This window comes from Phycodurus eques, chromosome 12 (assembly GCF_024500275.1).
Source record: "Phycodurus eques isolate BA_2022a chromosome 12, UOR_Pequ_1.1, whole genome shotgun sequence".
In the NCBI taxonomy this organism is placed as follows: domain Eukaryota; kingdom Metazoa; phylum Chordata; class Actinopteri; order Syngnathiformes; family Syngnathidae; genus Phycodurus; species Phycodurus eques.
Window position 1 is genome coordinate 8742501 of NC_084536.1, and position 14333 is coordinate 8756833.

At 40.9% G+C, this 14333-nt stretch overlaps 1 protein-coding gene across 4 annotated transcripts in view; it reads left to right on the top strand.

The window, feature by feature from the left end:
* mphosph8 (M-phase phosphoprotein 8) overlaps positions 1-14333 on the top strand; it is a 39701-nt gene that overhangs the window by 3203 nt on the left and 22165 nt on the right. For 2 of the 4 annotated variants that reach the window (XM_061691767.1, XM_061691770.1), the window contains exons 3-7: positions 98-997; positions 4426-4519; positions 4595-4858; positions 6507-6629; positions 6964-7052. In XM_061691767.1, the coding sequence (XP_061547751.1) occupies positions 98-997; positions 4426-4519; positions 4595-4858; positions 6507-6629; positions 6964-7052 (1470 nt within the window). Of the gene's footprint in view, positions 1-97; positions 998-4425; positions 4520-4594; positions 4859-6506; positions 6630-6963; positions 7053-9523; positions 9542-14333 lie in introns of those variants that run through there. The other 2 variants (XM_061691768.1, XM_061691769.1) reach the window with 2 other exon arrangements.

The following is a 14333-nucleotide window of genomic DNA, read 5'->3' on the forward strand; positions in this document are numbered from 1 at the left end:
CGAATATTTTTAATATTTTTTTAATAAGTCGTTTGACATTATTTACTCTCATACACGTGCAAAAAAAGTGAAGCAACCCTCACTTCTCTCCCCCAAGACACTCCCTACCAAGAGCGACGTGTTCGACGCCGACTCGGAGAGTGACAGTGACAAGGACCGGCTCACCGACGACATGCCCGTTGTCAAGAAGAAGAAGAAGAAGAAGAAGAAAGCTCGGGAGCTGCAACTGGATGATGATGAGGAGGAGTTACCTCGGAAGGAGAAGAAGAAGAAGAAGAAGAAGGACAAGTGGCGGGATGAGGTCAAACCTTTGCCAGCTCCAGAGACGGATGAGGACGAAGATAAGATGACGGACATGAAGAAACGTCTGATTGACTCTGACGACGAAGATGAAGCGCCGTCCAAGAAGCCCAAGAAGGAGAAGAGCAAAGATGGCAGGCATAGGAAGGACAGAAGCTTTGAGGAGTCCAAGAAGAAGAAAGCCAGGAAAGAGTACAATTTGGTGTCTTCGGATGAGGACCTCAGTGAAGGCCTGTCGGACTCGTCGGCGAAGAAGGAGAAGCCTCGCCCTGACGAGTACCGTTCCAAGCCCAAGAAGAAGCCGGACGTCAAACTGAAGGGCATCAAAGACCTGATCCAGGACAAGAAGAGCAAGCTGAAGGAGAGCAGCCAACTGAAGCTCAAGACGCTGACCGCCTCCAGAGTCCGCGAGGACGCCGGGCCGCCCTCGTCCGACTCCAGCGACAGCTTGGGTCTGCACCACAAGTCCAAGAGTAAAAGCCAAGAGGCCACACCCCCCGCCAAAGCACCCTCATCTGCCTCCTCCGCCGCCTCGTTGGCCCCTGCCCCCGCCACCAAGCCCCGGGAGGATGAGGCAGCCAGGGAGGACACCAAGGGCTCCACCAACCTCTTTGAGAAATTCTTGCGCAACTGCTTGGCCAATGATCGAGCCCCTCGCAGGCCGCCGTCTGACAAGAGCGCCAGCAAGCCCTCCAAGGTATTTACACTTACCCACATTTATCAGTCAACCAGTCAATTTGCTGACCTTCCGAGTTCAACAACCCAGCACATCTATGTGTGTAAAAGTGTTCAGCAATACAGGACCCGGGGTGTGTGAAGTTTGGTAATTATTAAGTTCTACCCCTGCTCATTATTACTAAGTTGAACTCCTGGTCATTGATACAAACATTCTCACCTGGTATTTATTTTGAAATTTACAAAGTTCTCCAACTGGTAAGTAGTGCTACAAACGAATGAGTGCAAATTCGTATTTATTCACGAGTTCACTTGAAAAAATGAATCCCGAATCATAATCCTCGCATTTCGAATAAAAACAAATCAAAGTGCGTATTTTATTCTGACAAGAGCTGCAATACAGCAAAGCCATGTGGCAACTTCCTTTGTTTACTTCCACCGCACATTTTGGCTTTCTGCACATGCACAGCTGTAGAGTAGCCACTGTAGCCGATCATATGGCTCAATCGAAGTGGAACGAAGCATCCGCTGCACGAATGTTCATGGATAACGGCGAACACTGCAGATGAAATGGATAAAAGTGATGCAAGATTCATCCAACACATCATGACAGATGATTGAAGGGAGCTAGCCAGCTACTACTAACTAGCAGCTAAGCTAACTAGCTGGCTTAGTAGAAGCAGATGTTGCAGCCACCATGCATTTATGCATTTTACGGCACTGAGACCATACTATGACAGACCACGGGGTACGATGCGGTGAGGGATCCTGGTTAAAGTAAGTCATTTTAAACTAAAACAAAGCATTTTGGCAACTTTTTCCGGACGGAAAAGTGGTTGCTCACACCAGCCAAAATGCGTAAGCTGACTTTTTATGGTGTTGTGACAAAATCAGTGACACCCCCCCCCCGAAAAACTGCAACCAGGACTTAACCAAGGGGCTGTAGATAGTTTTAAAATAATTAAATAGTTTTTTTCATTTGGTGGACAATGACATGTCATTATTTCGGAATAGCACAAGGAGTAACAATTCCATTGTGTGTCACTATTCATTCCTTACTCTCAATGAAAATTGCAGTTGGAGATTTACATGGCGGGTCCGACCTCTACTGGTAAATAATATAAAGTCCCACTTAGAGATGCAACAATAATTGACGAATGGACAACTAATTGATAATCAAATTAATCGTCAACTGTTTTGATAATGTCGTCACTTAACTCCTCCTACGCCTGAGTTTTTTGCATCAGCGACTATCAAACCTGCGTTCTGCTTGGCCTTCCGCTACCTATCAGCTGCCTCACGAGTCCCACAGGCTAAAAAATGGCTGATAGGACTCCTCCTTCAGCTTGATGGCATACCTTACGGCCACAGCTCCAATCGACCGCCTAAGCAATGGAGGCGCGGAACATGATCCACTCGTACTCAGTGTTCTCCCCGCCTCTCCCAGAACGTGGGCAAAGTTCTGCCAGAGGTGGGAGTTGAAACTCCTTATGACACGGACTGACAGAAATTTCCAGCAGACCGTCCCAATACATTTAGATCTGCCAGATCAGACTGCAGCTTCCCCCACCATCAGAGCCAGGTGGTGATCAGTTGATAGCTGCGCCCCTCTCTTCATCCAAGTGTTTAAGACAATCCATCATGAACACAGAAGTCCAATGACAGAATACCACTCGGGTTCTGGTCGGAGGGGCTGTTCCCTTCTGATCGAGCCCCCTGGCTGTGTTGCTTATCAGAATCAGAATCATCTTTATTTGCCATGTCCAAAAACACACAAGGAATTTGTCTCCGGTAGTTGGCTCCTCAGTCAATTTACAGAACACTTTGGAGACAGAAAGACACTGACAAAAAAACAGTCACTGAGCAGTAAAGGGTTGCTAGTTATCTGGTAATGCCGGTGAGGCTGGGGGAGGCCACCTCATGTACAGGCACCACCAGCACCGGGGCGCCCCAAGGTCTCTCAGGACCTGAAGTGGGAGATCAACATCAACTCCATCCTAAGAAAGGCCAAGCAGAGGATGTACTTCCTGCGCCTTCCGAGGAAACACGGCCTGCCACAGGAGCTGTTGAGGCAGTTCTACACAGCAGTCATCGAATCAGTCCTGTGTTCTTCCATCACTGTCTGATTTGGTGCTGCTGCAAAAAAGGACAAACTCTGACTGCAACGGACAATCAAAACAGCTGAAAAGATTGTCAGTACCCCCCTACCCACCCTTGTGGAATTGCACACTGCCACTAAGACAAGAGCATGCAAAATCGTCTTGGACCCTTCACATCCTGGTCACCACCTCTTCCAGCTCCTTCCCTCAGGTAGGCGCTACCAAACTGAAAACTAAAACAAGCAGACATTCCAACATCTTCGTCCCTCTTGCCATTAACTTCTTAAACAGTTAACTTCCAATTCCATTGCAACATGCTGCCAATTTTTTGTCTTGAGTTTGTTGTCCCATTTCTGTTGGGCCAATTATACATTACTCGTGCACTCACTGTCGTAGTCTTGCCACACTGCACTATTTGCATATCTGTTTTTGACCAATACTCACTCATATGCCTGAGTAACATCTGCAACATTTGCACAATCGACATTGTCCCAGATTCCCGCACTACTAGTCACTTGTGTCTGTTTCTTGAAGTCTCGGCGCCCTTTGCACAATGGTCATTGCACCGGACTGTTGTTCTATTAGTCATTTCAAACTGCTGTAATTGCTAGAAGACTCTGCATCTTTTTGCACAATTGTCCAAAAAAGTTGTTTTTTTTTTTACCAGATTACTAGCACCCTTTTATTGCTCAGTGACTGAGGAGGCATCCAACAGCACTGATTTCTATGTCCATTCAGTAGCTTTTAAATGTGGTGATATGTAAAGAGTATGTAAAGAAACGGTACTCACTGGGGTCTTCCGGTAGAGTTCGTACCTTTAGATTGTAGGCAGACAGAGCAAAGCCCAGATGGCAAGAATTGTAATTGCCATGATGGTAGTTGGCACAGCTGTTTGCTGCAAAGCACGATAGATGGAGCAAGCCTCAGACTTCAGAGCTGGGTGGATGGAGTCGGCCTCAGGCTGCCAGCAGGGTGAATGCAGTAGGCCTCAGGCTGCAACGTATCTCACAATCATAGTTATCTTTCTCGTAATTAATGCAAAGTTCCATTCCTATTAATTAATACAAAGTTCCTCTCCTGGTAATCAATTTGAAGTTCTATTCATGGTATTAATACAAAGTTCCACTCCTGGTTATTAAAAGTTCCACTCCTTTTAATGAATATAAAGTTCACCTCCTTGTTATTAATGCAAAGGTAGACTATTTGTAAACGATAAAAAGTTACATTCTTGGTGGTTAATAGGAATTTTTATTACTAGTAGTTAAGTCCCACTAGAGGTAATTCATTCCAAGTGCCACAGTTTTTAACACAAATGCCCACAACAGGTAACTAATACAAAGTTCTCTTTCAGGTCCTTGGAAAGCTTGAGAAGATTGTCAAGCCTGTCAAAGAATCTCCCACACTAAAAGAAACAGAAAAGATGGAAAGGCCAAAGCAGTCTGAAGGTATTGTGTTCGTAGAGTCTTTCATTTTCGAGTATGTCCCAAATAACATCAAACCACGTCTCCCGCAACCCCTAGCCATCTCCAGATCAGGTCAGGGTTACGGCTTCAGCCTGGACAGCAATGAACTAGAAGGAGAGAATGCGGCCACCAAGTCGAAGACTGGGGAGGATTCCCGTGAACGGCGGGACAAGCCAGAGGAGAGCCAGACCAGGCCAAGCTGGGACAGGAAAGGACAACCGGACGACAGGAAGAAGAAGAGGGAGGACAGCGAGCCCAGACATTTCATGGTATCTGATGACCATATGGACCAGCATCCAATGGAGGCCACTGACAAATCTGGTAAGTTTCACTCCCGGTCATGAATACAAAGTTTCAGTAGTGGTAATTATTACATTTTTCCATTTCTGGTAATTAGGTCAAAAGTTCCACTCCTGGTCATTAATACAAGCTGCCACTAGTTGTAATTAATACGGAGTTCCATTCCAAATATTGAATTCAAATTTCCACTCCTGGTCATTAATTAAAAGTTCCGCCAGTGGTCATAAATGCAAAGTTTCACAACTGGTAATTAATACAAAGTTAAACTCCTGGGAATTAATACTGAACTCTACTTAAAAACTAAACAAAGTGCAAATTAACACAGTTTCATTCCCAGTAACCAGTACAAGGCTTCCTTCCTGCTGGTACCTAATACAAAGTTCCATTCATAGAATGAGAGGGTCCACTTTTAAGTCATATGAAGTTCCAAAACTGGTAATTAAAAGGAAAGAAATCCATCCATCCATCCATTTTCTGAGCCGCTTCGCCTCACTAGGGTCGCGGGCGTGCTGGAGCCTATTTCCAGCTGTCATCGGGCAGGAGGCGGGTTACACCCTGAACTGGTTGCCAGCCAATCGCAGGGCACATACAAACAAACAACCATTCGCACTCACAGTCACACCTACGGGCAATTTATAGTCACCAATTAATGCATGTTTTTGGGATGTGGGAGGAAAAATTTACCTGCATTACCAGATAACTAGGAACCCTTTATTGCTCAGTGACTCTTTTTCTGTTTTTCTCAATGTCTTTATGTCTCAAAAGTGTTCTGTCAATTGACTGTCTGTTGTCGTACTAGAGCGGCTTCAATTACCGGAGACACATTTCTTGTGTGTTTTTTGGACACACTTGGCAAATAAAGATGATCTGATACTGATAAAAGCTGGAATTCTGAACTTTTGTCTCATATTCATCTTTCGATCAGAAACCCAAATGTCTTCCCTATACAACAAAAATCACTTGCCGTTCCAACACTTCTGTAGGGGAGTATTGTTACATTGTGTCTATATAGTACCAATATTCATTAATTTTAAAGTTCAAGTTAAGTTCGATGCTAAATTTTGTTAGCTTGTCAATGGTGTTTTTCATTCATTGTGTTAGCTTTGAGCTCACAATTTTTGTGAACGAAGACATATTTGAACATTTAAAAGGTGTAATTCTTTTGTTATGTGTGTTTAGTTTTACAGTGAACTTCAACTGGAGTGCCAATATACGACTTTAAGCAAGAAACATTCACGCTTACTCCTTGCTACTACGTTAGCACCATAGCAATCTGTTGTGATCATGTGGGCTCTGGGCACTGCTGGATAGAAGTGCTGGAGCGTAGCATGGAATGGACTGCTTGTGTAAGACTGGTTAAAAAGAGATTTTAGATCCGATCGATCCTTTTTTTTTTGTTTTTTGTTTTTTTGTTTTTTTTTTGCGTAGATCGGACCAATTTCTGATCTCAAAGATCGGATCGGGACACCCCTAATGAATACTAAGTTCCACCCCAAGTACTTAAGTACAGAGTTCGGTAACAATTTTGTTTAAAAAAAATTACATTCATAGCAATGATTACAAAGTTCCCCTTCTGGCAATTAATTCAAAGCTCTAATTAAAGTAAATCGTTCTGTGGAAGATATAATAGGTTTGTGTGAAAAGTGTCTTTTCCCACACGTACAAACAGACAAAGGTCCGGCCACGTTGAGTTTGGGAATGGATCTCAACCTGGATTGGATGACGCTGGACGACTTCCAGAAACATCTGAATGGAGATGACGAGATCCTGTCAGGGCCTCCATTATCACCCAGTGAGTCTTTCCACTAGCTATATGTTGGCATGCCAACTGTTAGCATGTTATCCTTTGATCAGTCCTCATTTGAAATATCACCCAGTTCCAGTGTAGGATCTAAACTGGTTCCCGAGTTAATGCACTCAGAGGCCAAAAGTCATTCAGTGGGATCATTTTTCTTTTCTGTACTCTGGTTGCTTTCTCCATGTGTTAGCAAATGATAGCTTGTTAGCATTCTATCTATTCTATTCTATGTCTGTGGCACTGATGATCTGGAATTTATGTTATACGTTTATGCGGGATGTTGAATGACTTTTGTTACACCCCCCTCCCCCCCACCTTACCCCTGCAGGCGAGTTGCGGGATGCAGTGAAAAGTGGAGACTATGTAGCAGTAAAAATGGCACTCAATTCCAAAGAGGAGTACAACTTGGACCAGGAGGTAAGATTTATCCACAAAGTAAAGAAAGTCACATCAAAACAGACCAGAGTGTTAATTTCAATGTGTTGTTCTGATCATTCTATTTTGGCGTTAAATGTAGGAGTGAACCATATTGTTTATTTTTGTTTTTTTAAATGTTCTGTTTACCTAATATTTGCTTTCTGTCGAGCATATTTTTAACCTAATATTAGGGCATTTTGGGCTGTTTTATTTCTTTCCCTCAGTTATGTTTTGTTTTTATTTTTTTCCATTGCTCCATAGGATTTTTCTTTTTCCCAAAATTGTGCTTCTATTTTCTACAATATTTCTGTATTTTTTTACATTCCCCCTGAATATTTTCCTATTTTTATTGTAATATTTATATTTTTTCTCATATTGTAATATTTTTAAAACATTAAATTATTGTTTTCCTATTTTTTTTAAATAAATAAAAAATCACCCAACTTTGGATTTTTGTTGTAATGTTTATTTATTTTCCCTCATTCTTTTCTCAATTACTTTATCTGATCTTTTTCATTTTTTACTATAGTTTCTGTACTCGTTATATATAATTATTATATATAATTTTATATTATATTATATTTTCCAGGAATATTTTCCAAATTTAGTTTTTCCTCATTTTTGTATTTTTCAAGTAATATTTTATGGAAGAAAATATTTTTTCCATCTTAGTATTTGATTAAAATGCAGTATTTTTGTATAGTTTTTAATAGTTGTATTTTTTTACCCACTTTTGAATATTTGTCATATTTATCTTTTCTATTGTTTTTAATTTCCATATTTGTATCTGTATTTTTTCAGATTTTCTTTTTGTTTCCCATTTTGATATCTTTTTAATTTTCTTTTTCTGTTTTATTTTTGGTCTTTATTTTTGTTTTCCTATTACTTTTATATTTACTTTATACGTACTTTTTTTTGTCAAACTTTTGTTCTCGTTAATTAAATTTTTCCTAGTAGTTATTAACTTTTGAGGCACATATCGGCGGCTGCATATATACACAGACTAAACGAACTATTTACCGTATTTTCGCGACCATAAGGCGCACCGTATTAAAAGGCGCAGTCTCAGTTACGGGGTCTATTTCTGAATTTAGCAGATACATAAGGCACACCGTATTATTGGGCGCAGGCATGGTAAAACATACGCTAGCTTAAAACATACGGTAGCATGCATGCACGCTAAAACATACACTAGCATGCATGCTAGCGTATGTTTTTAAAAAGGCAGAGGGAGCAAAACTAACTTCGGTTGTGCTTTATTGAAGTATTTAACAATGTAAACAGTGAGTTCGGTTGTACTTTATTGAAGTATTTAACAATGTACTCAGGTTATTTTTTGATCAATCCTCATCCACAAATCCATCCTTTCTTTATCCGAAATAAATAGCTGGGCAAGTTCTCCCTCAAACGTGCCGGGTTCCCTCTCGTCATTGTCGGAGTCAGTCTCGTTGCCCGGTCAGTCTCGTTGCCGGGGGGCTGTTCAGCAATGATGCCGGCTTTCGCGAAAGCTCGGACAACAGTCAAAGCAGATACCTTAGCCCAGGCATCCACTTGCGAACCATGGATTCGTTGATCTTGAATTCTCTCGCGGCTGCTCAATTCCCATGTTCCTCCACGTAACTGATAGCTTGCAGTTTAAACTGTGCTTCGTAAGCGTGTCTCTTCGTAGGTGCCATTTTCGGGGGTCCTTAGCCAAACCGATGTTGTTTTGCACAATGCACATACTGGCACTATATACCTACTGAGGGCGTGTCTTTAACGTCCTCTTTCACGCGCACCCTTCCCCTTTTAACGTCCGCATTCTGTCGTCAGTCACGTCCGCCTTTCCTCTATAAAAGCAGCCTTTCGGCAGGAAATGCTCCCAGTCAGTCAAGCGGAGTGCTCACCAAAGTCACACAACAACATTTACAGATTTTGGAACTCGGTGCACACATAAGGCGGGCCGCATTATAAGGCGCCCTGTCCATTTTGGAGAAAATTTAAGACTTTTAAGTGCGCCTTATGGTCGTGAAAATACGGTGAGGTTACTACTGCTAAATATCTTTGATGTTGTCATTGTTCTCAGTTTCTCTGAATGCATTTGTGTCGGGCTATTCAGCACTTTGCACCTTGGTTGCCCCCGTGTGTATGTGTGTGTTAATGGTGTAGGTTAGCATTTTGTCCTGTCAAATATGGCATCAATAACATTCAACACACCTACTTTAATTGCAAAGCGGCCTTTTGGGTGATTTTGTTTTATTTTATTTTTTTTTTGATGGTACAAACGACACTGTTTGGTCATTTCCAGCGATTTCATGGTCAATGTTGTGCACTTTTCCACTATTCGTGTCTGAAGACGAACCAAAATTTACTCATCTGCCTGAGGAAGATCAGGTCTGAATGTGACTTTTTAGGCCGAATCTACAATTTCCACAGGACATTTTAGGGTAAATTTGTCACTTCTCCGTCGACGCTGTCCAAGGAATCTGTCTTCATTGTGACAATCCCAGGTAAGGGCCTTTGCCATTTCATGTTCTTTCTTTAATAAGGTAATTTGAATAGTTTTTTTTTTTTTATGACAATAGGGTCGTGTAATCCATGTGCGTAATAATAATACTGTTTTTAAAAAATTGCATAAAGCTCAAAAACATGAAGGAACATTTATCAAATGTGTTATTGTTATTCCTGGAAGAGAAAGTGAAGAAAACTGACTATTAGTCAAAGTTTTACTATTTTAACTGAAAAATGCTTTTCTGTAAATCGGTGAATTCATATTTACTTTTATAATCATGGTTTCGGAGAAATGCTTCCCATCCGCGTTGCGTGGAGTCCGTCTTTGAAGTTCTATTCTTCCAGTCCAGGACCATTGGACAACATTGCACAGTTCCTTTTTTCGTTCCTCTCCAACCTCATATTTACTTGTACAGTATACAGTGGGAAGAAAAACTATGTTGAACTCATTGGAATTTCTTTAATTTCTGCATGAATTGGTCAGAAAATGTAGTCTGACCTTCATCTAAATCACAAGAATAAACAGGTTATGCTTAAACGAATACCACACAATTACGTTTAACGTATAACATTCACAGGACAGGGAGGAAAATGTAAGCGAACCCTTGGATTTAATAACTGGTTGACCCTCCTTTGGCACCAATAACCTCAACCAAGCGTTTCCTGTAGTTGCAGATCAGACATGCACAACAATTAGGATGAATTTTGGACCATTCGTCTTTCCAAAACTGTTGCAGTTTGGCAAGATTCCTGGGATGTCTGGTGTGAATAACTCTCGAGGTTATCCCACAGCATCTCAATCAGGTTGAGGTCAGGACTTTGACTGTGCCACTCCAAAACACATTCATTTTTTCTGAAGCCATTCTGTTGTTGATTTGCTTCTGTTTTGGATCATTCTCCTGTTGTAACAGCCATCCTCTTTTGAGGTTCAACTGTTAAAACAGATTGCCTTAAGTTCTTCTGCAAAATATCTTGATAAAACTTGTGAATAAATGTTTCCAATAATGATAGCAAACTGAGGCCCTGAGGTAGCACAGCACGCCCAAACCATGATGCTCCCTCGACCATGCGTTATAGTTTGGATAAGGTTTTGATGTTTGTGTGCTGTGCCGTTTTTCCTCCACACATGGTGTTGTGTGTTCGTCCCAAACAATTCATCTTTGGTTTCATCTGCACAGAGAAGCGAACACTGTACATTTTTCTCTCTTTCTATTTCTACAGCTGCATGCCAATTTTTTTCTATTACAAGATACTATGAATGATATAACCACGGCGCTGCTGTTCTCAATGGGTATCACTCAGGAGGAAATGTCCCTCAATATTGGTACTAAAGCCTTCTGAGGATTATTTAATTTTAGCATTTAACGCCCTGATGGGGTTCTTTATATAGAGGAATTGACCAGGAGGTCACTCTTTCACACGCTCCCTAAAGTAATGGTTTTATAAATAAAAAAAAAAAAAAGAAAAACTGTGCAACATAACTCAACAATAAATGTGACAGTTAAAAACATTTCACAAACTACTGGTAAAATACACAGAAGTGAAAATTAACATAATAAGGATGCAAATTATTGCAAAAAAACAAAATTCGACTGTGGGAATCACGTGGCATGTGTGATGCTTGTGTTCATTAGCATTAGCAGCTAGATTTCTATCTGGGCTTCCTTCATTACAGTCTGGTTTAGTCAATGCAGTGTTCCCCAAAATCAGTCTTGTATTTCTTTTTTTAATCACTTTATTTACCGATCAGCACACAGCTTGCATGTATTGGACATAAAGCTACATTCTTCTTCATATCCTTTTCTTGTTCACCTCTTATTGACGTAATATTTTTACGTAGTGCCCGCTGGTGTTCCGACTGTGGTACCACAGTTGGATAAAATTGTGCTTTTATAACAAGATGACAAAATTGTGTTCCTCTTTTTTTTTTAAATTATTATTATTATTGCCTTATGTTTTTGATACTCACAAGAAATGCCAAGTTGAAACTGAAATCTACTATTTGTTTTAAATTCCCTCGCCGGAAATGTTTGTAGACAACAAAATGCCATTTGCTGCTACATGCACAATGTGAATTTACAACCCCAATTCTAATGAAGTTGGGACTTGTGTTAAACCTAAATAAAAACAGAACATAATGATTTGCAAATCATGTTCAACCTATATTTAATTGAATACACTAAAAAGACAAGATATTTAATGTTCAAACTGATAAACTTTATTCTTTTTAGCAAATAATCATTAACTTAGAATTTTATGGCTGCAACACGTTCCAAAAAAGACTGAGAAAGTTGAGGAACGCTCATCAAACATCTGTTTGGAATATCCCACAGGTGAACAGGCTAATTGGGAACAGGTGGATGCCATGATTGGGTAAAAAAGGAGCTTTTACAAGCAAAGCTGGGGCGAGGTTCACCTCTTTGTGAACAAGTCCGTGAGATAATAGTCGAACAGTTTAAGGACAATGTTCCTCAACGTACAATTGAAAGGAATTTAGGGATTTCATCATCTACGGTCCATAATATCATCAAAAGGTTCAGAGAATCTGGAGAAATCCCTTCAGAAAACCAATGTCAGTAAATACAGTTCGGCGCTACATCCTTAAGTGCAACTTGGAACTCTACTATGCAAAACAAAAGCCATTTATCAACAACACCAAGAAAAACCGCCGGCTTCTCTGGGCCCGAGCTCATCTAAGATGGACTGATGCAAAGTGGAAAAGTGTTCTGTGCTCCGACGAGTCCACATTTCAAATTGTTTTTGGAAATTGACTGGACTGCCTACAGTCCAGAGCTGTCTCCCATTGAAAATGTGTGGCACATTATGCAGCGTAAACTACGACAAGGCAGACCCCGGTCTGTTGAAGAGCTGAAACTGTTAACATTTATTATACAGTAATTAACATTCATCAACATTGCCTTCTGAGAGAGGCGAAGAGGCTTGTGTTGGTGGCGGAGGTTTGGCCTTTGTCCCCATATTAGTGTCCAAACTCACTGTCTTTTCCCTGCAATCAGCAATACACAATGCCAATGCAGCTTCCATTTTCACAATTCCCTTATTACGCGGAGTTACCAAACGTTTCATTTCCTTATTGAAGGTTATTGAAGCAGTTTTGCGGATGTTTTTGTCCTCTTTCTTGATGCACTGTGCTGTAGATTCATTCAAGCCATAATCATTTTAGCTTTGCAGTTAATTACACACACATTTTTAGTATCAGTGCTGTTTTTGAGTGCTCGTTACCATCTGTGTTGCATGGAGTCAACCACTGAACTTCTCTTCCAGTCCAGAACCATTGGGCTACATTCCACAAGTCCTTTTTGATTTCCTGTTAATCACTGGAATAATACTTAGTTGTATAACCTCTGTTACTGAGAAGTGATTCACATCTAAATTGCAAGAGGTCCACAGCGATTTCAACAGTTGGAGTACATTCCATTAATTATTTTTGCTTTCCTCCGATTCAGGGGGCGTGTAATAATGTGAAATCACACAGGGAAAATGAATTGAATACGCCAAGTATTTATTTTGTACAAAAGCATTTGTTTGCAATGACAGCGTCAAGACGACTCCTGTATGGAGAAACTAGTCGATTCTGCTTAAACGAATACCACACAATTATGTATAAACGTATAACATTCAAGCAGTCTTCAAATCTTGAAGGTTCTGTGGGCTTCTTTATGGACCTTGAGTTTGAGTTCTTTCCATCGATTTTCTGTTGGATTCAAGTCAGGTGATTGGCTGAGCCATTGAATGGCAGATTTCTTTTCTTTTTCTTTGAAGCTAATTGAGAGTTTTCTTGGCAGTATGTTTTGGACCATTATCCTGCTTAAATGTCCACACTTATTTCAGTTTCATCTTCCTCATAGATGGCAGCAGATTTTTGACAAGAATGTCTTGTCACACCCATTACCCATTCATCCTTAACTTCAATAATGTGACGTTTACCAGTACCATTTGCTGAAAAGCAGCCCCGCACCATCATGTTCCCACCTGAACTTCACTGTTGGTATGGTGTATTTAGGGTGATGTTCAGTGCTATTTCTCCCTCAAACATGGTGTGTATTATGGCATCCAAAGAGTTCAATTTTGTTCTCATCCGACCAAACTATATTCTCTCAGTATTTAACTGGCTTGTCCAAATGTTGTTCGGCAAACTTTAAACGAGCTTTGACATGCTTTTTTGCGTGGTGAACGTGCATACAGGCCATGGCGGCAGAGTGCGTTGTTTTCCTTGTGAAAACAGTAACTCCAAATTCCAGGTCTCATTGAAGCACTCCACAGGTGGTCGTTGGCTCTTGGACTGCTCTTCTGATTATTCTTTGCACCCATCTGTCAGAAGTCCTGCGAGGAGCACCTGATCGAGGCAAATTTATGGTGGTTGGCATTCCACTTACGTGTTATGGCCCCAACCGTGCTCACTGGAACGTTCAGAAGCTTAGCTATGCGCCTGTAACCAATGCCATCGTTCTGTTTTGCAACAATTAGTTTGCGATGGTCTTGAGACAGCTCTCTGCTCTTACCCATTATGAGATGTGTCTCGACTCACACCTTGACAATTAGACCTTTTTTGTAGGCCATCAATTAGGACTGAACCAGCTGATATTCATTTTCACTGACAACGGACTGGATTGCTGTTTAATTATTGATAAGAGTTTAGGTGTTGTCTTGGCTTTCCATGCCTTTTTGCACCTCCCTTTCTTCATGTGTTCAATACTTTATCCCTGTGTCATTTCACATTTTTACACACAACTTAATTTCAGAGCTTATTTGTTGTACTTTCTTTATATGTAT